General features: G+C 38.0%; 2 protein-coding genes across 3 annotated transcripts in view; one reads left to right on the top strand and one right to left on the bottom strand.

The window, feature by feature from the left end:
* The window catches only part of CRLF3 (cytokine receptor like factor 3), a 32,038-nt gene extending 24,413 nt beyond the window's left edge, over positions 1 to 7,625 (bottom strand). Inside the window, exon 1 of the mRNA XM_026680795.2 lies at positions 7,413 to 7,625. Coding sequence (XP_026536580.1) covers positions 7,413 to 7,523 — 111 coding nt within the window. The 5' untranslated portion in view covers positions 7,524 to 7,625. The remainder of the gene's footprint in view (positions 1 to 7,412) is intronic.
* A 2,761-nt stretch (positions 7,626 to 10,386) lies between these two features.
* Positions 10,387 to 26,102, top strand: part of ATAD5 (ATPase family AAA domain containing 5) — a 33,019-nt gene continuing 17,303 nt past the window's right edge. Inside the window, exons 1-14 of one of the 2 annotated variants that reach the window (XM_087956174.1) lie at positions 10,387 to 10,546; positions 12,539 to 14,193; positions 14,364 to 14,418; positions 15,006 to 15,176; positions 16,440 to 16,563; positions 17,355 to 17,433; positions 18,645 to 18,826; positions 19,376 to 19,536; positions 21,003 to 21,147; positions 21,486 to 21,602; positions 23,091 to 23,187; positions 25,062 to 25,141; positions 25,425 to 25,570; positions 25,651 to 25,801. In XM_087956174.1, the coding sequence (XP_087812300.1) occupies positions 10,496 to 10,546; positions 12,539 to 14,193; positions 14,364 to 14,418; positions 15,006 to 15,176; positions 16,440 to 16,563; positions 17,355 to 17,433; positions 18,645 to 18,826; positions 19,376 to 19,536; positions 21,003 to 21,147; positions 21,486 to 21,602; positions 23,091 to 23,187; positions 25,062 to 25,141; positions 25,425 to 25,570; positions 25,651 to 25,801 (3,214 nt within the window). In that variant the 5' untranslated portion in view covers positions 10,387 to 10,495. Of the gene's footprint in view, positions 10,547 to 12,538; positions 14,194 to 14,363; positions 14,419 to 15,005; positions 15,177 to 16,439; positions 16,564 to 17,354; positions 17,434 to 18,644; positions 18,827 to 19,375; positions 19,537 to 21,002; positions 21,148 to 21,446; positions 21,603 to 23,090; positions 23,188 to 25,061; positions 25,142 to 25,424; positions 25,571 to 25,650; positions 25,802 to 26,102 lie in introns of both variants that reach the window. The other variant, XM_026680831.2, reaches the window with a different exon arrangement.

Genomic DNA, 26,102 nt, shown 5'->3' with positions numbered 1-26,102 from the left:
TTTTATAATACACACTATATTCTTTTTAAAAAAAGATTATAAATATATGTAATTATAAACCCTCATTCCATTCCAATTCAGTTCTATCATTAATAATCATTAAAATCTTAACATCTTTTCAATTAAATATCATACTTCCTTAAAGACACATATAATCTCCATAATTAATTTTTCCCTTATTTCTCTTCACATATGTTTTGTAAATCATTAAATATTCATTTTGTTACATTTGTTTATTAGCAAGCATTCCACTGAATTACAATAAGCTATTTTATCAAACATTTTAATCATACATTGTTTCATATTTTCTAAAATTATTTTTGTTTCTAATATAACAATACTATCTTATGTACCTTTGCAGAATCCCTTTTTCCATTAAATTTTCACCCATTATTTCTAAATAGACCCTGTTTCTCTATATTTTGTTTCTGTCCTTTATAACTTCTTTTCCTTTCTTTCTTCCCTCTCATCTTCTCCCTCCCCTTTTTACCCACTTGTCTCTCTACTTCTAATTCTCTCTTCTGCATTTCCCTCTTCTGTTGTTTTTTTATTTTATACTTATTTTTCACTCTATTTTTTTTTTGGAGTTGTTTTTCCCAATCTTAAACTTTCCATTCTCTTTCCCCCCTTTCCTTCCCCCCCCCCCACTTAAGATTGCTTGTTCATTAAAGATGGCTTCTTCTTTGTCACAATCTTCTTGTTCTGCAGGCATTTCTTGTTGTTTCTCATAATTCCAAATCTCCATTTCTAAAAACTGAACTACGAAGCCAAAAGAACCTCTCCCTTCTTGTGTATCTTCTTTGTACTTTTTAAGTTCCATTTTCAGTTCTTCTAAAAGTGGAGCCATTTTATCAAACATTTAAAACTGTTTTTTAAACAACCACCTGATTGATTTTAGACATTCAAATACAATAACCAAAAATCCAGAAATCATCAAGTAATCCAAATAATCCCAAGATATTTCTTCTTATTTCTTTTTCCACTTTCTCTTCCTGGGGTTTTTGTTGCGATATTTAAAATGTATCTTTTGGAAGTCTTGTTGAGATTTTGCTGTAAATTCTTTTTAATTCCAGGCAGTCTCCTCCCTTCCAGATCCTGCCCTTTTATTCTTTTTCTCTCCTTTCCTGTTTTCAAAAGCTTTTGATTATCCAGAAATCTTTATTATCCCTTTGACTTTTTATTTTCAGCATTAAATGCCTATTAATGTCAAAGTGGATTTTTTTCCAATTTCTTGTTTAAGTCTCTTAGCTGTCAGTATAGGAAAAGGAGAGAAAAAAACAAATATTTTCCCTTTTCTCTCCTTCGCAGCTTAAAAATCTTCTTAGGGAACAATGTTATTGGTTTTTTAATAGTTTCAATTCCAGGGTACCTTATTTGTTGCTTTTGCTGTTTGACCCGGTCAACCAAAACTTTCTCTTCTTATCTTCTTCCTGCACATTCTTTTCCAGTCGAGTTCTTCTTTGTGGTGGCCATTTCTGACCACCGCTACAACCGCCTTCGGGAAAGGAAGTAATGGCCAGCTGGGGAGGAGAGCTGCGGCTCTCCTCAACCCTGCAGGCAGTCTCCCCCTTCTTCACCACCTCTACGGGGTGGCTTAGCCCCGAAACCAGCTGGCTTGGGGCGCTCCAGCGGCGAGCACGGATTGAAGCCTCGCAGAGACGAGGTTTCGGTCTGTCGCCGAAGAAGCTCAAACCGGAAGTCCTTTTATGACTTTTCTTGCCCTAGTTGTTAAGTGAATCACTGCAGTTATGAAGGTAGTAACTCAGTTGTTAAGTGAATCTGGCTTCCCCATTGACATTGCATGTCAGAAGGTTGCAAAAGGTGATCACATGACCCTGTGACATTGCAACTATCATAAATATGACTCGGTTGCCAAGCATCTGAATTTTGAACATATAACCATGGTTCTATGATCATATTACATGTTGTAAGTGAAAAACAGTCCTAAGTCACTTTTTTCAGTGCCCTTGTAACTTTGAATGGTACTAAATGAACTGTTGTAAATCAAGGGCTATCTATAAATGACTATAAGAAACTTTTACAGCGACTGGAAGCAGATGGGGGATGCCAGAAAAGTTAAGGCTACCTGCAGGCACACAGTATGCATTGTGATACTGATCTTGAAATAAAAGTAACTATCCTTCTATAATGTTCTATAGCACAAAATAGAATGGGTTCATTAGCCAGGGAGAGACTTATTCATTTATTAAATCAGCCTTCCTCAATCTGGCATCCTCAATATGTACTGGGACTACAACTATCAGCTAGCATGGCCAATCTCTTTTCTAAAAATTAAGGCAAAATTAAGCCATTTTTTTTTACTAAGAAGCTGACACTGTATTTCCTTCCCCTTAGAAAAATCACCATGGAAGCACATAACAAAAATAAAGTTATATAAAAAATGGATGGTATCATTACCCTCTCCTAGATCAGAACATCTTCATATATCACAGTTGAACACAAACTGTTTTACTCACCATGCAGACCGCAAAGGCTATCAGAAACGCAATCTGCACTGAAGGTCATGCTACAACAGTACTTACTACACAAAATACGAGAAGCCCTGTCTATACGCTGGGTTCAATCAGTGAATTTTGAAAAACTATGATGGGTTCAACCACAAAATGAGCATAGTAGAGAAGTGGGGCACAACTAATCATAAAATGGTTGCTGTTGGAAATGGTGCAGCCAACCAGGAAAATTCCACTTGTTAACCTCTGCTTTTCACCCAGAAAAACCAGGCAGGCAGAGAGAGGAGGAAAAACCCCATCTGGTTCACATATTTACTTCATGTTATAGTTAAAATCTGAACTGGGATGGGGAAACTCAGATTCCAGTTCACCCAAACCATGGAAGTTTTTGCTCCTATCTTCTAGACCAACTTTATTGGTTATTGTAGGCTACCTATTAAGGGATAAGGAAGATACCTATACAACACTGTCTGAGTTCCTGGAGAAATGGCAGGATACAAATTTGACAAATTAATAATATTTATGCCATATATATCCCATGATCTAGCCTCTGGAAGTTTAAGGCAGCCATCATCCTCAAATTTTATTCTCATAGCAACCACCTTATGAACAGGTTGGACTACAGGAAATCCTTACTTACCAACTGCCTTGTTTAGTGACCGCTCAAAGTCACAAGGGTATAAAGAATGTTTTGCAACCAATCCCCACATTTATTATTATATAGTACTATATATAATTATAGTGTTCCATGGTCATGATTGCCATTCCAACAGTTCTCAACCAGCATGCACTTATGACCATGATAGCATTCTATGGTCACAGAACTGCAGTTTGCATGTTTCCCAACCAGTATGCAACAATGGAGAGAACATAAGTTTTAACGACCATGGTGATGATTCATTTCATGACCAAATGGGCAATGATTTTGTACATCCATGGTCACATGACTTTCTGCTTTAGTGATTGCAGTGTTAAAGATGGAGCTGCCCATCCCAACTGTGGTCACTAATTGAGGACTATTGGTGTACATTATCTCTTAGGCCAAAATCTCTTTATCAGCTCCATAACTAAGCGGGGATATGTACTTGGATCTCTCTAGTCCTAATGTTAACCCATAAACTAAACAATTATTTAGTCTATTATTTAGTACTGAATTGAATAAGCTTGAATTGGTCAAGTTCATACACAACGTTCTTAGCCATAAATGACTTTAAAAACTCATGTTTTTAAAGGGTTCATATAACATTTTCCATAGATTAGAGTTTGGAAAGAGAGACTAACTCTACAGTAGTAGAGATAGTCAACCTAATAAAAGACAGACTCTAGAAAAAAACACTGGGCTGAAACACAATACATGTAAAATGTTTGTGATTAAAATGACATGTAATTGAAAGGAATGTAAATCTTGCACTTTAGTCATTTAAAAATGTGTGTGTGTGTGTGTGTGTGTGTTTCCCAGACAACTGATATGCAATTTGGGCTTTTAGTGGAATACAAACTGAATATGACTCAGCAGTGTGATGCAGTTATTTTTTTAAAAAGCATTATGCAGTCCTAGAAGCACAGGTTGAGGAAATAATAATTCCACTGTATTCCATGTTAATTAGGCTTCATTTAGAACACTGGGCACAACATTTAAGGACAGCGAGAGCTGGAATACATTCAAAGACACTCACCAGGATGTTGAGTGCCTGGAAAAGCTCTAAGGGAAACAATGGAAATAGCTAAATATATTTATTTCATAAATGAGAAGAAGATGGGGGAATATTGTAGCAATTTATAAATATCTAAATATAAATTTATAAATATCTGAAGGACATCACAGAAGACAGAGCCGAGACAAATAAGAACCTGTGGATAAAAATTATAGGAAAGCAGATTTCAGTTGCCTCAAAGAAGAGGTGGATCAACCTATTTTCCAAAGCACTTAAAGGCAAGACAAGAAACAACAGATGGAAACTAATCAAAGAGAGGTCCAACTTGGCCCCTTCCAACTCTGAAGACCTAACAGTAAGAACCATAGGCAGAACAGATTACCCAAAGAGCTAATAAACTCTATTTCATTGGCGAGAATTAAGATGAAACTGAACAGCCATGACAAGGATACTCAGAAGCATCAGTCACATTGGAGATACTTTAGATAGCAGAACATTGGACTAGACTAATTTTGAGGTTCTTCCATCATGCAGAGCAGAAGGAGAGAAGAAAATACTCATTTCTCTTGAGATACCAGACACCTTTTAGCTACTTCTCTTCCCTCTCCAAAAATGCAGCCATCCATTGTGCTACATGAAATAACCCATCTACCTGGTCTTCATAAGAATTGTAAGAACTGTTAAGTATGGGTGTCTGGGCAAGATGTTTCCCTCCCACCTCCACATATAATTTTTAATGTTGTTTAGTTGGTATTATCAAAATATGGAGACTGGTATCTTACATGGATATTTGATACTAGCTCTATACCTGTGCTTTGCTATGAAAATATGTGATCGGGCCTAGTTTTTGAGGAGGAAAATAAGGGGAAAAAATTGTGCCTCTGCCTACCAGCATCCCATTGGTATTCATCTGGCTAGCATCCAGTCAGAGTTGAGGGCTGTTTGGAAACTGAAGCAGTATTTGCTGTGTGAGCAAGGAGACAGCAAGGAGCCTGGGTGTGGCTTTGCTCAACTGTTCTGTACTAAAGCTGGTTGCTGCTATGAAACTGAAACTGAGCACCCAGAAGCCAAGAGGAACATATGTGCCAAATTTCAAGTTTGTAGGCTTTACGGTTCTGGAGAGTTTGTGATGATGCGTGAATGGTATTTCGCTTTTATATATATAGATTTGATCAAAGAATGGAGTAAACAGACTTTAGTATTATAAGATTTTCATGGTTCAAAACCAAACATAGAGTAACACAAGAATATAGGATAGCCCTTGACTGTTTAATGTCTTAAATAACATGTAAGGAATATTTGTGATTAAAGCTATATTGACTAGGAGTATGAATATGTATGTAGCTCTGAACATGACTATGCCATATTATTATTGACTGAGAACTTGAATGATTACAGCAAATGTTAAATTCATGGTCAGAGTCAGATCTGTAATATATGAATCTCAGCATTAATACTGAAGACTGAGGATGTTTGTGAAAAGAGAATGAACTATTTCAAGTTATAGACAGTGTTAAAAATACACTCAAAAATATACAAAAACATACAAAGTCAAAAATCAGTCCAGGTTTGTGTATGGAAACATGGAAATTTTGGTAGAAAGGCAGTGGTATGTATGCGATCTGTTCTACAGAATAAAGGTCAAAGAAGCAAAAGTGGCTTCTATATGTTTCTCCAAGTTCTGTTTTGTGGCAGGGAGAATTGTTTATCAGGATAAACATAAAAATAAATTGGAAGCAGTGGGAATGGCTTTCTTAACATGTCTGCCCTAAAACAAGAAGTACGGGTAAGACTGAATGAATGTAGATTGAATACCACATGAAAAAACACCTTAAGATGTTTCATCAAACAAAAGGAATCAAAATCAAATTGTAAATAAATATATGAAGGAGATGAAAACTTGTGAGTAACGGAGAGACTGAGAAACTCTCGACTGATGTAAGCACTTTCTAAAAATATATTGTCTGATATTTGTGTACCTATACATAAAGTGGAAGTACACTATACAGTACAGTATTTTGTAATATGAGTTAAAAGTGATCATATGACCCCAGGACAATATAACCCTCATAAATATGAGCCAGCTACCAAGAGTCCAAATTTGGATCACATGACCATGGAGATGCTGTAACTGTAGTAAGTGTGAAAAACTATAAGAAGTCACTTTTTGCAGTGCTGTTGTAACTAAACAGTCATTAAATGAATGGTTTTAAGTTGAGGGCTATCTGTATAAGTAATTTATTTCAAAATATAAAAGCAAATGTGTAGAGTTGTAACTGCAGGAATGTTCCAATCTTGGATGGCAAACCTCAGATAAAGAATGTTTCCAAGCAAATACAACTCAGGTAAACAAAGTCACTAATCTAAAGGAGGATTAGAGAGAGGAAGTAAACATATGTTATACTTTAACTAGAGATAATTAATTGTATGGATTACTGTGCTAAACAGTAACGAAAGTTAAGCAGTAACCAAAGTTAACCAGTGATGGAGGATAACTAAAAATGTGTATATTTACTAGACTAGACTCCAATAAAGCTCATCATGATTCAGTTGTTCATGATCAAACAACTCGACTGCCTCGTCATTACAACACAAATCTAAACTAGCTAGAGAGAACAATACTGGAGCTTTTTACTTCATTTTAATATTATCCTTCCACATCATTCATTTTGCAATACTCCTTCCCACAAACTTACCTAAAAGGCTTGCAGTCCTTGCAAGTTCTTATTTCAGCCCACAAATAAAAACGAGGGTATATTGCCATTTTAGAGACTAGGCCACGAAAATTGGAGCTAAGAGTTCCTTTTGGTGCTATTATTTCTTGCCAGCACCATAGCAATACTTCATCTAGTATGAGATAACGCTTCTGCATTCCCAACCCACTCCTTTGGACCACAAGCATGCTTCAAATTATAACAGACGGCACTCCAACTTTCTGGAATTATACTGTATTTCCTTTCCTGGGTCAGGCTGGAAGCAGCCACTACTGTACACGGCGAAAAGAAGCAATACTTAGGATAAGCTCTCAAGGAAAGTTCTCCCTGCAAACTTGCGCGTAAAGGAGCAGACCGGAGGGGGCAAGGCAACCTACGCCTAAAGCTGCCCCTCGGATAGAGTAAGATGCCGCAGCAAAAACAGGGAGCCCGCTATTTCCACCTTAGAGGAGACTAAGGCATTGCAATGAAGAGCGTACTGTACATTCCTCAGGTTCCCCCACACATCCGCTCTCCACACACCCTTCGCCGCAAGACGAGGCTCTCCAGGCGGGCGCGCCCCGCATCGTTACCTGCTGGCGAGCCAGGTGCAGCCCTTTGAGGCGTTGCTGCAGCTCACGGCGGTAAGTACGCGCCGCCTCGATGCTCTCGTGCGCTTCCTGCAACAACGCCTCCGTCTCCATTTCCCTCCCGATGATAACCCACCGCCAGTCGGCAGCGAGAGCGGCAGGCCCTTGGCTCAGCCAAGCCCACTATTGGCAGCAGCTTCACAACCGGAAGCGAAGAACATCCGGGCATTTGAATCGTGCAAGAGACAGGAAGAGGGGCGGAGTCTCCGAGGTTTTCCACTCGTGATGCGAATCCCTTATTTTAATATTGTTATTTTCGGAATTATCACCGATTCCAATTGCCTAACTCTGAAGAATGAATGAAGATTATAATCCGGAGCTGTTTTCTTGACTGATTTTAACCGAAGCGACGTGGTTAATTAACACCAAAAAGGACTTTAAAAAAACACCAAATTAGATGTAGATGGGCACGTACGTGTTAAAAAGAATACGGTCGTCATCCCGAGAAGCTATTTCATAAGTCAGTTATTTAACTTGATAGTTCCTCTTTCTCACTCGGGACTTGCACCATCCACCAACCCATTATAGAGCTAATAGTGTTATAGTACTATGGAGAAGGATGCTGGAGACAATATAAATCACTAGCTTTCAATAATTACTGTAAAGCAATAAGTGTAAATACGAATCTATGAATAGCTCTTTCAGTTAGCCAAGAGATTCCAAAATGATAAATTGTGTGCTGTGAGGTCATAATCTAAGCTATGCTGTTCCATACTTGTGTTACATGCTATTGTACAGATGAAACAAAAAATGTTAAAAGTTACATTTAAATAGTTACTTACCAAGGACACCTAAATTACATTAAAGTAACCAAAATATATTTACAATCCCCAAGGTATGTCAAAAACGTTTGAGCACCCCTAATGTTTGGAAATTGAAAGGTGAAAATTTGACATCCCCAGAGGTAGTCCTTGACATATGATCACAACAGAGCCCAACATTTCTATTGTTAAGTGAGATAGTTGTTAAGTGAGTTTTGCCCCATTTTATGACCTTCCGTGCCAAAATTGTTAAGTGAATCACTGCAGTTTTTAGGTTAATAAAACGGTTGTTAAGTGAATCTGGCTTTCCCATTGACTTTGCTTGCCAGAAGGTCACAAAAGATAATCACATGACCCTGGGACACTACAACCATCATAAATATGAATAAGTTGTGAAGCATCCAACCCTATACCTTAAAAACAAATGCATATATATCCAGCGTTGGGAAGACAGCAACACCCAGCAAATGCCATCTCTGCAAAACACTGAAAAAACAGTGGACCAACAAGTTGGATGTTACAAGAAGGTGGCACAGATTACAAACAATGCCATAACATAGTAGCAACAATGGTATATTGGAATAACATCAAGTAATACTACTTGCCAAAGTGCTCTGGGACTTCAGAATTCTAACAGACAAGCACCTGCCAAATAATACCCCAGAGTTAACAATTATTGATGATAGCAGACATTGCAATATTTAGAAACAGCAGAATAGGAGACAAAGTACTGGGGGGAAAATCCATAACAGTATAAAGCAGAAATAGAACACTGTGGCAAAAGAAAGCAAAAACAATATTACTAATAATTACTGTAACTTGGGAGCAATCCCAAAACAACTGGAGCACTAGACACCATTGGCATTGACAAAATCACTAGCAGTCAATTACAGAAGGCAGTTTTACTTGGAAGGGCCTTACATCCTGTGACAATACCTCTAATACAGTCAAACATCAACATCTGCCTATCCCAGGTACTTGGGAAGGGCTTGACAGATGAATTAAAATGCCAAATCCAGTCTAAACATCTGGCTGACTGTGAAACCAACTAATAATAAATAGCTGAACTGGAGAAGATTACAAAGTTTGTAATCTTGATCTAAAAATCAAAGTTGAAAGATTATGATATAAAATGCCTGTGGTAGTTCCAGTGGTTGTCAGTACAATGGTTGCCCTACTAACAAGCCTTGGACAGCCCTTAGAAAATCTGCACATTGAAAAAATTTCCATCTGTCAATTACAAGACTCTACAAGTTGAATCTACGTATCTACTAAAGTGATACTAAATCCTAATTTCATGGGAATAATTTGCTGTGTATGAAGGCCAACACCAGCTAAAAAACAGGGAGATGTGATTTGATGTTATCACCATCAGTCTTGCAGAAGGCAGCTTTATTTAGAACAGTTTGTATCCTGCAACGATACTTTTAGCATCCTCGAACATCTGCCTATCCCAGGTCTTTGGGAAAGATTAGACAGGTGGATAAAAATGACAAATTCAGTATGAACATCCTCTGATTCTTCCACATAACTTGACATATTTTGGTTTTAAATCACACCTTCTATGGCAGGTGTACTTGAACCTGGGTCTCCACTGTTACACTACGCTGGTTTTAATGCATGCCTGTATTAAATTCAGTGCAATAATACAATTTCACTGCAGCTTTCAAATCTCCGAGGGTCCTACCCAAGGCTCTGGAAGCTTTTCAGGCACATTTACAAGATTATATATTAGTTTTCTACATAATATAAACATGGCTTTCTCTCTAGAAATTTATCCTAAGTGAAAACAATGAATTAAATGAAATAAAACAATGAATTAAAAGCAACACCCCAGAAGAACACAGTGCAAGGTACAGTACAATGCACCCACTTCCAATATTGTTAGTGAAATAACGAACTAGACGGCCCTCCTAGGGGCCGAATTCAGGTCAAAACAGCCTTTGGCGACTTTGCGTCTTGAAGACAAAGCCTTTCGCCCCACACCCGCCGCGAGGGGCCTTCCTCCAATTGGCTTAGAGGTTCACGTGACATCGACTACGGCAACGAGCGGGTCTTGGGCCCGCTCTCTGGTCACGTGCTTCCCGGGAGCGCACTCCCCCCCCTCTCCTTCGCAGCGTCGCTGCGCTCCAAATCCCTCCCTCTTCCCCGCCTCTCGCGCGGTTTTTTCTGGTTTGCCCGATTGTATTTGTCGCGCGGGAATTTCTGATTCGGTTCCTCTTCGCGCTGAATGGCGGGGACGAGGGCGGCTTTCTTGCAAGGAAGATGGCGGTGTTCGCGGCCGCTACTGCTTCGCCGACTGACGGGGCGGCTCAGGTAAGCGCTAAGGAGAGAAACGCCAGACAGAGCAAGGGAAAGAAGAGGAGGACACTCTTCGATCTTCCTGCTTTTGCTCGCCGAGCGCGGAGGGGAAAGCGGTTGGGATGCCGAGATCTCTTTGTATAGGCGCCCGTAACCGGCTTTAATCTTTTGACACCTTCTTGCCTCCCCCCTTAATATGTGCATGCAACATCTGCCTATTAATCTGGATTTTAAGCCGGGAGTGAAATTCTCTTTTTGCCTGTATTAGCCTGTTGATTTCATGTGTCTCCTTTAGCGTACGCACACTTGGTTCTGCGATTCCTCCCAAAACCGAGGATCCTTGGCAGCTAATCCTTGAACTGCAAAGTCCAAGATTAGAGAGGAGGTGTCAAACTCTACTGGTTTTTTGTTTTTGTTTTGCTGGCTTTCCAAGGAACTCTTTCTGCCTACTGTCTATGCGGAGATTCTCCAGTCATCCAGGTCATGGTTGTCCCAAAAGTGCTTTTTTCAAGAGGCAACTGGACTTTCTGGTCTTTCTGCATATTGTAATTCCCAACCAGGAGGACTCAAGAAGGGCCATCGGTGGTGTCTCTGTGGAATTCAAAGATTGTAGTCCCTCTTTTTAAGATTTTAGTGTCAAGACAAATACCCTAGAAAGTTAAACTAATTACAGTTGTCAAGATTTCTTCACAAAGTATAGAAGTTGTGTTCAGATTTATCCAATGCTTGGTAATAATTCTAGCAGTAGAACCTTGTATTTAAGGGCATTTTCTTATCCTTGGCCTGTCTGATTGGTATTATTTTGTTTAAGTCAACCTATGCCATTGATCTAGCAGCCAGATCATGCTCACATCCATACTTTTCTTTAAATAGGCATGCATGGCTACTTTGTTCTGCTTGACTCATGAAAAAGAAATTAGGAAATAATCTGCTGTAATATAAAAGATAAATAAGTACATTGTAGTCCTCGACTTACAATGACAATTGGTATCAGGTTTCCCATTGCTAAGCAAGGCAGTTGTTAAGTGATTCATGCTCGATTTTATGACCTTTTTTGCCGTGGTTGTTGAATGAATCCCTATAGTAGTTACGGAAATCTAGCTTTCCCCACTGGCTTCGCTTATTGGATACCAGCTGGGAAGGTCACAAATGATGACCACATGAGCCAGGAATGCTGCAACCTGTATAAACATAGCCAATTGCCAAATACCCAAATTTTGATCACATGGCTGGGGATACTGTGACAGTTGTCAATGTGAGGACCAGTTGTAAGTTACCTTTTTCGGTGATGTTCTAACTTTGAATGGGTGGCTAAACAAAAGTCAGGGATTACCTATATTATATGTCAGTTCAGCTTTTTAGTTAGTTAATTTACTTTACTGTCATTGCACCTCGTACAAGAAAATTAAATGCCATCTTCAGTGTACATTATACATAAAAAACCACATCCTTCACATTTATACAATTGAACTGAAAACCCCTGATATTGCATTAATATTGCACAATGACTATACAGTAGAATTCAATATAGTCACTGCTCTGGGATAGAAGTTGTTTTTCAGCCTATTTGTCCTTGTTTTAATTGTCCTGTACTGTCTGCCAGATGGCAATAGTTAAAAAAAAAAGGGTACCCAGGATGAGATGGATCTTATAAGAAGATGAATCTTTTTTTCTTGATTTTTGTGCACTGGCACTAATAATTCAGCTGGAAGTTGGTTTAGGTTCTCTGAATTAAAGCCTGAATTTGTTGCCTGTTAACAAGAAGACATGTCTGAAATAAATAATGTGTGCTTTAAGTTGCAGAAAGATGTTATGCTTGCAGACCCCAAATGTTTTAAAACATCTTTTTAGTAGTGAATCCGAAGCACTGCACAACACTTAAAATAATGCCATTCATTCTGAGTAATATGCTGGAAATATTTAAAAATAATTCCCAAGTGAATATCATCTGGATAAGATATGACATTTGCATTTTATTGTACTTATTCCTATGCTTTTTCTTTACAGTCATGTACAAAACGAAAGGAAGACAACCTTTCTATTAAAGCAATTACCAACTATTTTTCGCCATTGGGGAAAAATGTTGAGAGCGTATTGTCACCACCAAAGTCTAATAATATAATGGATTATTTCAAAAAACCTCCTATAAATGAGAATGCTCCTTTACCTCGACTGGAGCAAGAAAGCAAAGCAAACTCACTATCACTGGAAAATTCTTCAAAGCCTCCATCAAAACTTAAGTGGAGAGGAAAGCGGAATAACTTAAATAATAAATTAAAAACTGATAAAACATTTGAGCCTTTGGTAGATAAGGATAATGATAAAGAAACACCCAATCCACAAGAAGAGAACTGTAAGGCGAGTTTCAATGATATTGCATTGATTAGCCTCACAAATGGAGAAGAGACAGTAAATGTTTGTAGTGAAGGCTATATCAATAAAGTTAGCTATGAGAATGAGGAAAGAAAAACTAAAATAGAAGGAATTGTAGTAAAAAGCAATACAAAACAATTAAAAAGAAAGAAGCCTAAGAATGAAATGGAGTTGTTTGAAAATTCTACCACAGAGACACTGACAAAGGATTCACGTAAAGAAACTAATAAACAAATTGTATCTGTCACTGAATCAGAAAATAAAACTGCACTGCTTACTCTGGATTCTGAGGCTAGCGCACAGGTGACATCATACAATACTGTTACTGTATCATTTGAAGACTTCTTAAAAAGTCAAGGAGAACACATCGAACAGATTCCAAGAGAAAAGACACCTGATGATTGTGTTGCCTCTGAGAAAGCAGACGTTGATCAAGATAGTCAAGATTTGCCACTTAAGAAAGTGACTGTCCTCGCCCAAATTCATTCTGTCCCTCCAAAATCTCTTCGGTCCCAAAAAATTGCCTCTATTTTTGAAAATCAAAAAAGCAAAGCCAAAGTAAAAAAGTGTCCAGCTTCCTCAGAAAGGGAGTATATTGAACAGGTGACTCAAAAAAGAAAGTCAAATGTGGTGATTGCGGAAGAAGAGTTAGAACTGGCCGTATTAGAAAGTGCAGGTTCAGAGACTGTGAAATCAAAATGCACTGCAGAAGAACGATACCAATTTATGAAAGCTTTTAGACAGCCAGGAGCAGATATAGTAAAAAATGGAGCTAAAAGAGGACCTAGTAAGCAGAAAGAAGTTGAAGAAAAACCATCAGGCCACACACTAGAAGGGGAAGAATGTGAGGATGACTCTAACCAACAAACTGCAAATAATGCGTTGATAGCTTCTGGTGGTGGCACTGCCCATGACATTACCGAAAAATGTGATAGCACCAGAGTAAGAAATAAATCCAAAAAGCGGAAGGGCGTAGTGGAAGCAAAAGAGAAGGATTTCAATATAAATGATAACCAGAACAATAATGCTCATGGTCCAATTAATAGGACAACACCAACTGAGAAAGAAAGAGAACTTTCTCAAAAAAGTAAGGGGTTGAGAAGACATTGTCGGCAAAAGAGAAGCCAGAGTACACCGGAAAAAGCCATGGTTTCACAGACTATCACTGAAAATCCACCAGATGCTTGTCCTTTGCAGACCTCTACTCCTAAAACAAACCGATCTTTTAAAAATGTCTTGTATACAGCTGAAGTGATAACTGAGCCCTTTGATTCACAGAGCCCAATAAGGTAATATTATTTTGACATATTTTGAGAGTAAAAGTAATGATTGTTACATAACTTTGTCTGGAAATAGAAACTTATCAGTGTTTCTAAACATACTAAAGTTGCATTTTTTGAAAAAAAAAGTTTAACATTATGGTGGGGGGGTTGTTTTGTTTTTTGTTTTGTTTATACAGGATGAAGTTCACCCGAATTAATACCTCAGACAGATTTGCGCAGCAGAATGTAAAGGTATGATAAATCTGAATGAAAGTAACCCTTGAGGCATCATTGTAAAATTTAATGTTAGATAGCTGAATTTAAAGTGTGAAAATGATCTTTGAATGATGTATGGAAATTAAGCTTCTTAAGCCCATGAAAAATATAAGGTTTGCACAGGCCCATTTTCACACTTCATGGAAAATATTTACCCTGAAGCTAGGGTTGCCATTCTTATGATCATGTAACTTAAATTTTCAATTGCCTGCATTATCTTGTGGTCAAATAATATATTTAGAGAAGTAATGAAAGCAAATTAGAATTAGAATTCTTTATTGGCATTTGAGGGATTTACTGATCTAGCTGCACTTAAGAGGTTTTGCAAATGAGTATACTGGCACATATTGGCAACTTCACTAGAATGCTTGGAAATTTGTATGCGTATATATGAGCAATGTACATATTTGTTATAACTGTATAATTATTTTACACCATATCAGGGGTCTATTTAATATGTGCCATTAATATTCGGAGGTATCTTATAGGAACAAAAACGTGGTTTGGAAAGGGTGCATGTATTTCTGCTCACAGTTGTTAATTATTTTTCATTTTTGTGGTAGATGAATTCAACTTCTAGAAATATTTTCAAAGCAAAGAAATTGGTTGAGAAAGCAAAGGCTGTACAGCATAATCGAATATCAAGAACCATGGAAGAAGCGTTACATGTATCTTTAAGACGCTCTTCTAGACAAAAGGCTCTTGCTGAAAGGAAACATTTAGAAAAAATAGAAGTAAGTCTATTGAGATCACTGATTTATGTAATTATAATTTTGCTGTTGAAATTAACTTAAACGTTTCCTGTTGAGTTTGAAATAACTGAATAAAGTTGCTTTGTTTTACACATTTTGGGTTACATTCATTTCAAGTTTAATTATAGGAAAACATGCAATAGAAATTTTACAACCGACCCAAGTGTTTTCTGAGTTATAATGGGTAGATTTGGACAGCACAACATGCCATATTCTTTTTTTTCTTTATTATTGTGTTAATGTAAATCTTTATACAATTTATTACTTCAATTCAGTATTCTTACATTCTTAATATTCTATTATTTAAATAACTTAAATTGAACATAGAGAAGAAGAAATAAAAACTGAATATTCTATCAATATTAGTTACAATTTAAAACATTAATGTTACCAGTGTTATGATTGTTTAGCTTTTTCATTCAACATTAAATATAACATTGTAAAAAAGGAAACGAAGGAAGAGCACATATGAAGATATTTGTTCTGTAAGAAAGGTTTCAATCTTAAGCTTATTCTTGAATGTTTGCTCTTAGCGGCTTCTTTCCCTAAGTGGTAGCTACAAACCAGTTGTCCATTATTTGTTTTGGACTTACTGTGTCATCTGCAGGGGTCTTCTTTATTCCTGTAACCTGAGAGCATCCCTTTCATTTATTGCATATTTGTTAGGGGGAAAGCATCTATTACTTATGCCTAAGACTGCTTGAAGAGGACATGATAAAACTGAGCCAGTGAAAGAAGGAGTTGGTGGATGTATGCAGCTATGTTCATGATAAATCATGGTTATAATGATTTGCCACATTTATTTATATATGCCACGGTGGCGCAGTATTGCAGGTTAATTCATTTCATTGCCAGGAGTTTGATCCTGGTGGGGCTCAAGGTTGATTCAGCCTTCCATCCTTCCAAGGTTGGTAAAATGAGGATCCAGATTGTTGTGGGGCAATATGTTGACTCTATAAACCACTTAGAGACGACTGTGAAGCACTGTGAAGCGTTATATTGGCCATGGAGATATTATGTGCCCTGAGCTCCATGGACTTATTAACATTGCATGAAATATAAAGGGATATTAATTTGCCAGAGAATTTATGCATTAAAGGTTTGGAAATTTCGACAAATTATTGGGGGAGGTGGAAACAAGGGAGCAAGATGATGAAGTATGCACCTATACATCACCAACAGGCAATCAAAGATTCCTTCAGTCTGTGAGTAGTAATATTAATTTCTTAATTTTTTTTTATGCAGAACTCCCAAGCTCTGGATTCAGGCACTGTTTCAGACCACATAGAAAAGCCCAAAAAACTCCAAAGTGTAAATGATGTATTGGGGAAAAAGACCAAATTTGTGAAGGCAACTAAGAAATCAAATGGTAATAAATGTTACTCATTTACAATACGTTCAGTCAGTGGCTACAATAGAGACAAACAAAGTGAGATCTGTGATCATAACCCCTGTCCCTTTATAATTGTATAAATCAGTGATCCCCAACCTTTTTACGCGCGGCCCGGTATCCCCAACCTTTTTATGGCGCGGTCCGGTACCGACATCAGCTGGGCGCCGCCATCTTGTTTTGATGAAAAAGTGCTTCCGGTGAGCTTTCTACCTGGAAAAGCTCACCGGAAGCACTTTTTCATCAAAACAGATGGCGGCGCCAGCAAGCCAGTGGCCCGGTAGGACTTGTTCCACGGACCGGTACCAGTCCACGGACCGGTGGTTGGGGACCCTGGTATAAATAACAGCCATACATTTGCTGGCTAGGATAGGAACAACCACGAAGGGTAGGAAAGAGCTTTTGATAAACAATGTTTTGTCAATTTAGACTGATCCAGTGGAAGCTAATACATAATAAATGACTTCTTTATCACTAATATTTCTCACTTTTAAACATAGAAGTTGTCAAAAATTGTGATGAAAAGAAAATATAAAGGTGGTAATGAATCACCAAAATTTTAAACATTTAAAATATTTAAAAAGAGAAAAATTAGAGGAACCCTTGTCATTGGGTAAGATTGTGTAACAATGCCTGAAAAGATTCATAAAAATGAATGATTCATTAAGAGATCTTCATTTCTCTTATTATGTTGTTTTATTACTAGATTAAGACTAAAGTGTTGCCTATGCATAATTTAATATTAATTTAGCAATATGTTTTCTTTAAAGGGAAGGAGAAAATGTCTCTGGCAATTAGGAAAAAAAACAAAAAATCTACAGATGAAGCAGTTATTTTTGTCAAATCCAGGTCAGTCCACTGTGGGAGTTACTCTATCTCTAAATTTAGCTGAAAATTGCATTTTGCTAGTATTTGTCAAACCAGATATATTAAACCAAGATGTCCCTTGGAAGCAACTAGTACTGAGATACCATTCAGGCAATGTTATTCAATATCTTTGTACTCTGCATATTAAAGAATTGAATAAGGTGCACAGTAAATAGCCCACCTCCATTCATCTCTGAAAGCCCTAAATGGGCTTTCTGTAAGCCCATGGTCTCTATCTGAATTGGTTTCCCAGAAGACAAGTATATCAACAAACTGCAAATTGCTCAGAAAATAATCTGACTGTAACTACGGCCTGACAGCAGTGTCCTCTATCTTTGAATAATGATCCATCTATTTTAGGATGCGCCAAGAACATCTTTTTTACTATGCAACTGCCAAAGTGTATTAAGATTTAGAACAGCAGTCCCCAACCTTTCCGGCTCTGCAAACTGGGCAAGCTTCACACACTCGCCTGCCGTTTACGCGGCCCAGTTTCCAAGGGGCCGTGGCCAGGCACCAGACTGCAGACCAGGGGTTAGGAACTTCTGAATTAGAACACCAGAGGCAATCCCATGGAAGTTATGAAACCTGGAGCTTATCCATATTCGGCACCCAATGCATAGTGATTAAAGTCTCCCAGGTCTCGAAGCCCAAATACTCCAATAGAGTATTTCAGAAAGAACTGGTGTCAGACAGCAGGCTGGTCAGAATAACAACAGAATAACACAGTTGGAAGGGATCTTGAAGGTCTTCTAGAAACCCTCTGTTCAAACAGGAGATCCTATACCATTCCAGACTAGTGACTGACCATAGGATGCTGGAGACAGTTGTAAATGCAGGTGCAGTGATAAGCACCTGAAATGTGAACACATGACTGGCGGATGGCCCATCACAACTTCAATCATAAGTATCCTTTGGGGAGACCATTATCACTTTGAGTGGTCGCTAAGGGAGCAATTATAAATCGAGGACTAACGATGGTCTACTTGGCTTCATGTTTGCCTTACAAACAGGGAACATTTGAAACTCCCTTTTGGTTATTCGTTGCAGGGGGAGGTCATTTTTGTTTTCAAAAAACCTGTTTTACTGATCTCATTGAATATTCTTAGTAAGCTTCTTCAGGTCTTTTCAAAAAGCATTGCTGTAACCAGTTGCTGTGTACTGAAGTTATTTTTGGTTGTCATTTTCATTAGTGAAGATGAGTCTGAAAACTCGCAAGATTACACAGAGTTCAAAGCAAAACGTGAATTTTTAATGAGTGGTTTGCCAGAATCTTTAAAGAAAAAGATTGCAAAAAAAACAGCGGTGTTGGAAGCATATTCTGCAGCTAATTCCTGTTTTCAAAAAGTGATCCATGTTCAGCAGAAGGACGACAGTGAGTTCTGATCTTTTGACATTTCTGTAATAAATATTAAATGATTGAATTTTTTCACCTTAAGGGTGGTTTATTGACACATTTAATACATTAAATGGCCTTATTTGATGGTGTAGTTATTTTGTGTTTATGGAAGTATTTTACATCAGAATCTTAGTACTTTGGAGGAATAAAACACCAGATATTAAGGAAAGATAGCCAAAGAAGAGACTAGAAATATAAAAGTAGGTTGTAATAGGAGTAAAAACTACTAAGTGGGTAGTAATGTTGCATCTGTGTTATTGGACAAGCCAACCAATGAGTTTTCGCTAAGAGAACTTAATAGTCAGGTGTTTATTTTGTGCTTAAGTTCACATTTCATTAGAGTGAGTCTTTTTGTACAATATTGCTTTCTCCAGTACTTTGTCTAGCTTTCTCCTGAGACATTTGTTAATTATCAACAAGTGTATTGCAGTTGAATGAATATTATCCCATCATTTGATTTTCCTATAATTTCTATTCAAGAACAACTTTCTAAAAGTTGTTAATTGAATTTTTATTCTTTTGTAGGATGCTTGATGTGGAGATTGGCACCACCTTCTTGTTCCTTCTTAACTAAACTTAAGGATGTGAATTCTGAAGTAACTGATGTTGCAAAACTTACTCTTTCACTGGGTGAACTCTCAGTTTTAACTACACAACCTAATAACAATGATTCTGTAGTTGTGGTGGTTAGTATTTTATAATCATTCTTATGACTATTTTGAGTAAACGTAGGGACACTTAACAAAAAATAGAGAACCAGAATTCTCACTGTTTGCAAATAACATGTTAGTGCAGCTGCCTCATTGCTCCTGCTTATTTTCTCCCAGTGGTGAGAACATTTTTCATAGGAATTCAGCAAGAAAGTTTAACGACTTTTGATTTGCTTTTTCTTTAAGTCAGGAATTATAAGCTAAGTTAGTCCCTGTCTTTAGGTTCTTAATATAAATTGTTGTGGACTTTACATTTTAGAAATGTCTTAGTAGTGTTTGGGCGACTTGGAAGCATTATATATGTGATTTTACTGACATAAGAACAATATTATATGGAATGGTATAATAATTATTAAATTAAATTAAGGTAAACTAACCTTCATTGTCATTGTCATGCCCCTGGTGGAGACTGACTCTGAGGGAGAGGAGGAACAGCCGACAGGGAGTGGAAGTGTGTCTCCAGAGGCTGTAGAGGAGGCTGGGGAAGGGCAGAGGCTGGCTGAGCAGTCAGGAGGACCCAGGCCCATCCCCTATCCATCCTAGGGCACACAGGGAGGAGAGGATATGGGAGAGATGTGGTCTCCTCGGGAGGAGAGGGCCTTGATCCTCTTCATGGGCTGCAGGTGTGACAACTGAATAAGAGTTTGGACCTGCGTACTGGTAAACGCTGGAAACAAATCATGTAAATATCTCTAGTTTATAGTTCCTCTCTGAGTTTGGTGTCCTTCCCAGTGTGTGTTATTTGTGGACATCCTCCAGCCCTTATCTTGCCTGGTTTGTGTTGCTTTTTTCCTTCTTCGTGTAACTGTGTGGGAGTTTTTTTTGTCTTCCGTCAAAGATATTCGGAGCTTGGAAGCAAACTGAAGGAATAAAAGGGGCTTCACCTGTTTTCTATGACTGTGTTTGTTTTGTATCCCACCCTGGGTCATCACAGTCATTTACCTGTATACACAACAGCACACATTAAAATGAAATCCAATGTCCCACTCTCGAAAGAAAGAATGCTACCCACTGAACAATATCACCATCCCAAGGATACCAACAATAATATAATAGCAGCAGCAGCACCAAAAATTAAATTTATATATTGTCTAACTCTTAATGACTGTTGGACAGGTTGCAAGAACATTATAAAAAGACAAAAACAGCATAAGACCAAAGGTATGAAAAGAAAATATGGGGGGAGGGAGGGAGGAAGAAAGGAAAATATTAGTGATTCCTCTCCAAAGGATTACATTTAATCAAGAATGATAAAATTCACAGAAATCATGACTTAGAATTGGTATTGAATAATGCATGTGAATAAATTTTATGTGAACAATGTTATTAAAGTAAATTTTTAACTACATAATTTATAGAGAATATTGTATCCTTTATCAAACAATTGTTAATTACCAGAAATGTTCACTATGCAAGCAACATATGTTTTCTTTTATTTGCAGCCATCTGGGTGGCAACTGGTATTTTCCAAAATGCAGAGGGATGTTTTGTTGGAAGAGATTCAATCTTTCAATGCTCAGTTTCCAGTGAAACTATTTTTTGATCTACTTTTGAAAAAACAAGCTCCTCCTGAAAACAATGAACAAGGTTAGCAGTGTGTGTAAAGTTATTGTGTAGATAATGCAAAATATATGGATTTACTGAGAAGTAAAAAATTTTAATTGAGGGAAATATATTCTCCAGAAAAATTGATATTAGTCTGTCCTGGAGAATTCACCTAATTCTGAATAGATTCATTTTGAGAGCACATGTAACTGAAAGAGAACTATATGCCCAGAACTATACAATATTTAAGACTATAGTCCAATTAATTTTTGGTTATATTAAATATTGATGCTAGAAATGCACAGAGATATGACATCTTGCTTTTTTCTCCCTATAACCAGTAAATAAATGTGAATCCGTTAATTCTGAAACAATCATAGTTGAAGTTCAGAAAGAAGGCAAAAGAAAACGGAAAACTGAAGATCGCAAATGCAAAAGAAAGAACCGGAAGGAAAAACAAGAGCCTGAATTATCAAAAAGCTCTTCCCAGATACCAGGTACGAAACCGATTGGTGCAGAAAATAGCCTCCTAATAGATGTGGATAAGGTGAAAAAGTCTGAGATGAAAATAACAGGAGATTCTCAGTCTGGATCAAAAATCTCCTGTCTTTCTGGTAACTGACTTTATTCTGAATGCTTTAGAACAGGCATCCCCAAACTTGGCAACTTTAAGACTTGTAGACTTCAACTCCCAGGCTGGAGAATTCTGGGAGTTGAAGTTCACAAGTCTTAGAGTTGCCAAGTTTGGAGACCTCTGCTTTAGAAGATAGTCATAAAGCAGGGGTCGGCAACTTTAAACACTCAAAGAGCCACCAAGGTCCTAACTGGAAACCCCCCTGTTCAATTCTGGAGCCAACCGGAAGTCCAGTTTCCCCCACCATAGAGTCTCCTCTTAGCACGGCATCCTTTTTCCTCTACCTGTCCTAACCGAAAGCCCTATCAATTGTGGAGCCGACCGGTGACAGGGAGCCGCAGCAGAGGGACGAAAGAGTCATAAAGCTAGAACTTGTTTTTTTTTTCCCCAGCAAGGAGTATATTACAGGTAGTCCTTGACTTAGGGCCACAACTGGGTGCAAAATTTCCATTGCTGAACAAGACAGCTTTTAAGTGAATTTTGCCCCATTTTGTGAACTTCCTTGCCACAGTTGTTAAGTCTATCACTGCAGTTGTGAAGTTAGTAACACGGTTGTTAAGTGAATCTGGCTTTCTCATTGAATTTGTTGGTCAGAGGCGATGTTTTGATCACGTGCCCATGAGGATGGTCCAATGATCATAAGGGTAAAAAGCGGTCATAAGTCACTTTTTTTCAGTGCCTTTGTAACTTTGAACGGTCACTCAAAGGAATAGTTGTAAGTCGAGAACTACCTGTATAGAAAGCTTGAACAAGATTAATGGAACCTAAATTGGCTAATGCACTGCATGCTCCAGAGAACTGTAATGGGAAAGTATAAAATGAACAGCAGACTGATAAGATAATTAACAATGGAAGATAATTAACAGTGAATTCCCAGACATGCCTTCTGCTACACTATAATGTTGAATCCATGATCCATTTTAATTATTTAGTTACAAACATTTAGCAACTTTAAATTGTGGAATCTCTGTTAATCTATACCTTCAATATTTATGAATATAGATTAATCGAACTTGTTCTTTTTTCTTTGAAAACCTCTCGTTAATTTTCATTATTTCTTATTGAAAGAAACAAATTGCTATCTGTATCACGAACCTGGTTTAAAGTGATAACTAAAATTAACTGCAGTTTTAGATTCAGGTATTAAACTTTGATTAATTGAAGACAGAATGAAACTTCAAGTAGTGTCGCTTGGTGTAATGCCAGAATGCAGTGTGATTGTTAGAGCAACGATATATTAACTTTACTGATTAGAATTCAAACCTTTATTTGAGCTAGATAACTGCTAGGTTTTGATGTAATAAAAGCATGAGGCAACTTAAAATGAATAACTTTATTTTCATGCCTACAGATTTTGCAAGTGGAGATATGCTTTGGACCGAAAAATACCAGCCACAAAACTCCAGTGAACTTATAGGCAACATCGAAGCAATTAAAAAGCTACATAGGTCAGAAATAACTTTTTTAAATATATATATATAAATGATTGTTATCCCTTTGAGGTGGTCCAGACAAGAAACCAATACTATGAGTGTTAAGCCTGGATTCCCCAACGGGTGTTAAGGAAAACAAACTAAACAGAACGTGCAGCGAAGTCAGATAGGAAGACAGGTAAATGTGTGAGATAAGTTTTTTAGTTAACACGCAGTAAAAATACAGATACGCTTGTGCTATCAAAAATATAGTTTATTCCATTTAAGAATTATAGCATAGTCAAAATAAACGGTCCATTAGTCATATATCAATTTCAGTCAAGTCTTGTCGGGGATACTCTATTTGCAAAGTCCGTGTTGAATAGCCAATGTCAGTTAACTTACAATAAATCAGTCCAATCTTTATCTTCTCTCCGTTGAGAAAAATCAACACTCCTTTTTCTCTCCCCGTTCCAGCAAGAACGCAGTCATCAATCCATCCAGTAATTAGGGATCTTCAAGCCAGAGAGAGCGAGCTGCAATTGCCTCGCTTCTTATATAGTGCTTTTACAACCACACCCTTAATTACATTCCTGCTGTTAAAGTTACACACATTTTAACTAACAAACCATGATACCTTATTTATTATTTTTACCCAAACCAGTTAGGGTAAACAATGTTATCCCTAACATTGAGTATTACCACTACTTTTACTTTCTGTTTGCCATAACAAACTCTTGCAAGTCTGAGAGCCCATCTCTCCCCACTTGCTTTTCCTTTTCAGGGAGGGTCCCTCTTGAGAGGGACTCCCACTATTCCATTCCTTCTGGTGACAGAGGTTGCTATTCAGAGCATTGTCCTGGCTATGGTTCTTTCTCCTCTTGCCTGGAGGATATTCCCCCAAACAATTTCAATTGTTGTTATGTCTCAGTGGTGGCTAACCTTTTTGTGCACTTGGGTGCCAGCACCCAGAAGGCAATGCACCCCACTACACCCCTGCACATGCGTGCACAATCCCCCGCCACACGCTGCCCCCTTACCTGCACTGTGCCTCACAGCTGAATTTCGGCCGGTTTGAGGCCGTTTTCGGCCTCCCAGAGGCTTGAAAAAAGCCTCTGCAGACTTTGCAGGCCGAATAATAGGACCATTTCATCACTTATTGGAAGTGATGAAACGGGCCTATTATTCGGCCTGCAGAGGCTTTTTCAATCCTCTGGGAGGCCGAAAAAGGCCTCAAACCAGCCGAAAATCAGCTGTGAGGCGCGCGCATGCGCAGTGAGGTAAATTTTCCTGCAGCTCACATGCCAGCACAAATGGCTTATGTGTGCCACCTGTGGCATACTTGCCCTAGGTTCGCCCTCACGGTTATATCTGGTTCTCTCATTGCATAATTTACTTATCAGTATCTGTCTTAGCAATATACATACATCCATACACTCTTTTAGAAACATGGAGGGTTTGACACATGAATGTACAGGTTGTCCTCAACTTATGACCACAATTGAGCCCAAAATTTATGTTGCTTAGTGAAAAAAATTGTTAAATGAATTTTGCCCCATTTTAAGACTTTTCTTGCTACATTTGTTAAGTGAATTGCTGCAGTTGTTAAATTAATAACACGGTTGTTAAATGAATCTGATTTCCCCGTTGACTTTGCTTGTCAGAAGTTCACAAAAAGGGCTCCCATGTCTCCGGGACGCTGCAAACATCATCAGTATGAGTCAGCTGCCCAAAGTGTCTGAATTTTGATCACGTGGCCATGGGGAGGCTACAATGGTCATAAGTGTGAAAAAGGGTCATAAGTCACTTTTTCGGGGCCGTTGTAACTTTGAACAGTCACTAAACGAACTGTCATAAGTCGAGGACTACCTGTATTGCTGCTGGTGGTAATGTAGCCTTCTCTTTATTAGATGGCTGTGCGAATGGAAAAGAAAAGCCAGTTGGGAAGAAAACAGAACACAAAAAGAAAAGAAAAACGGCAGCAAAGATGGTATATTGGAATCTTTCTCCATTCTTTGAAATAAAATGTATCACGCTTACTATAATGTGAGCTATATCAAGAGCCTAGTAGTGGTACACGTTTTGTGTTAAATATTAATGCTTAATTTGATCTGTGGTGCTTTTTCCTCCTACCTTTTGTTTTTCTCATGGAAAGCCAGGACATACATTTTGAAATGAATATGGCTAATGAATGCAAGAATTTTTTAAAAATTGGTCTAGGTTTACACGCTCTAGGCTGATTTTATTATCTGTGCCGTTCTGTAACTCAACAGATTCCTCGGAGCATTTGGACTTTGTAGACGACACATCTGTCAGCGATGAAGAGAATGTTTTGTGCAACACCATGTTGCTCGTTGGACCCCCAGGGATAGGGAAGACAGCAGCTGTCTACGCTTGTGCACAGGAGCTTGGCTTCAAGGTTCGTGCTATAGTGGCAAAGAGAGGGGAGACGAAGTCATTGGGTTATGAACTCACCTGTTCTTTACCATTACCTTGCAGATATTTGAAGTAAATGCTTCTTGCCAGCGCAGTGGAAGGCAAATTCTCTCACAATTAAAAGAAGCTACGCAGTCTCACCAAGTGAACAAACAAGGGGTACATGCTCATAAGCCATGCTTCTTTAACCATTACAGCAGCACTAAGTCTCCAAGTAAGATATTCCTTCTTCTTCCTTTTTTGCAGGCATTAAAAAGAAAGGATAGCGCAATTAATATTGGTTTTTTTTTCAGTTTTACCTGATCAATTACCATTTATCTCTGTTGTCTATCAGCATCTAGCCTGAACTTTCCTTGTAATCATAATCTATCAGCACTTTATGGCTAATAGTAAGGGTGTTTCCTTTACTTGCTTGGGCTTGATCAATATTTTGTCTATAGTAGCAGTAATATCGCTGACAGGGATTATAAAATATCTTTCCCAACGTCACTTAGCTCAGTGTTTCTCAGCCTTAA

Source organism: Notechis scutatus, chromosome 2 (assembly GCF_049901735.1).
Source record: "Notechis scutatus isolate UNSWTSFEM ecotype Mainland chromosome 2, rNotScu1.2, whole genome shotgun sequence".
NCBI classification, from domain to species: domain Eukaryota; kingdom Metazoa; phylum Chordata; class Lepidosauria; order Squamata; family Elapidae; genus Notechis; species Notechis scutatus.
The sequence above is the reverse complement of the archived record's forward strand: the minus strand, read 5'-3'. Positions and strand labels throughout refer to the sequence as shown.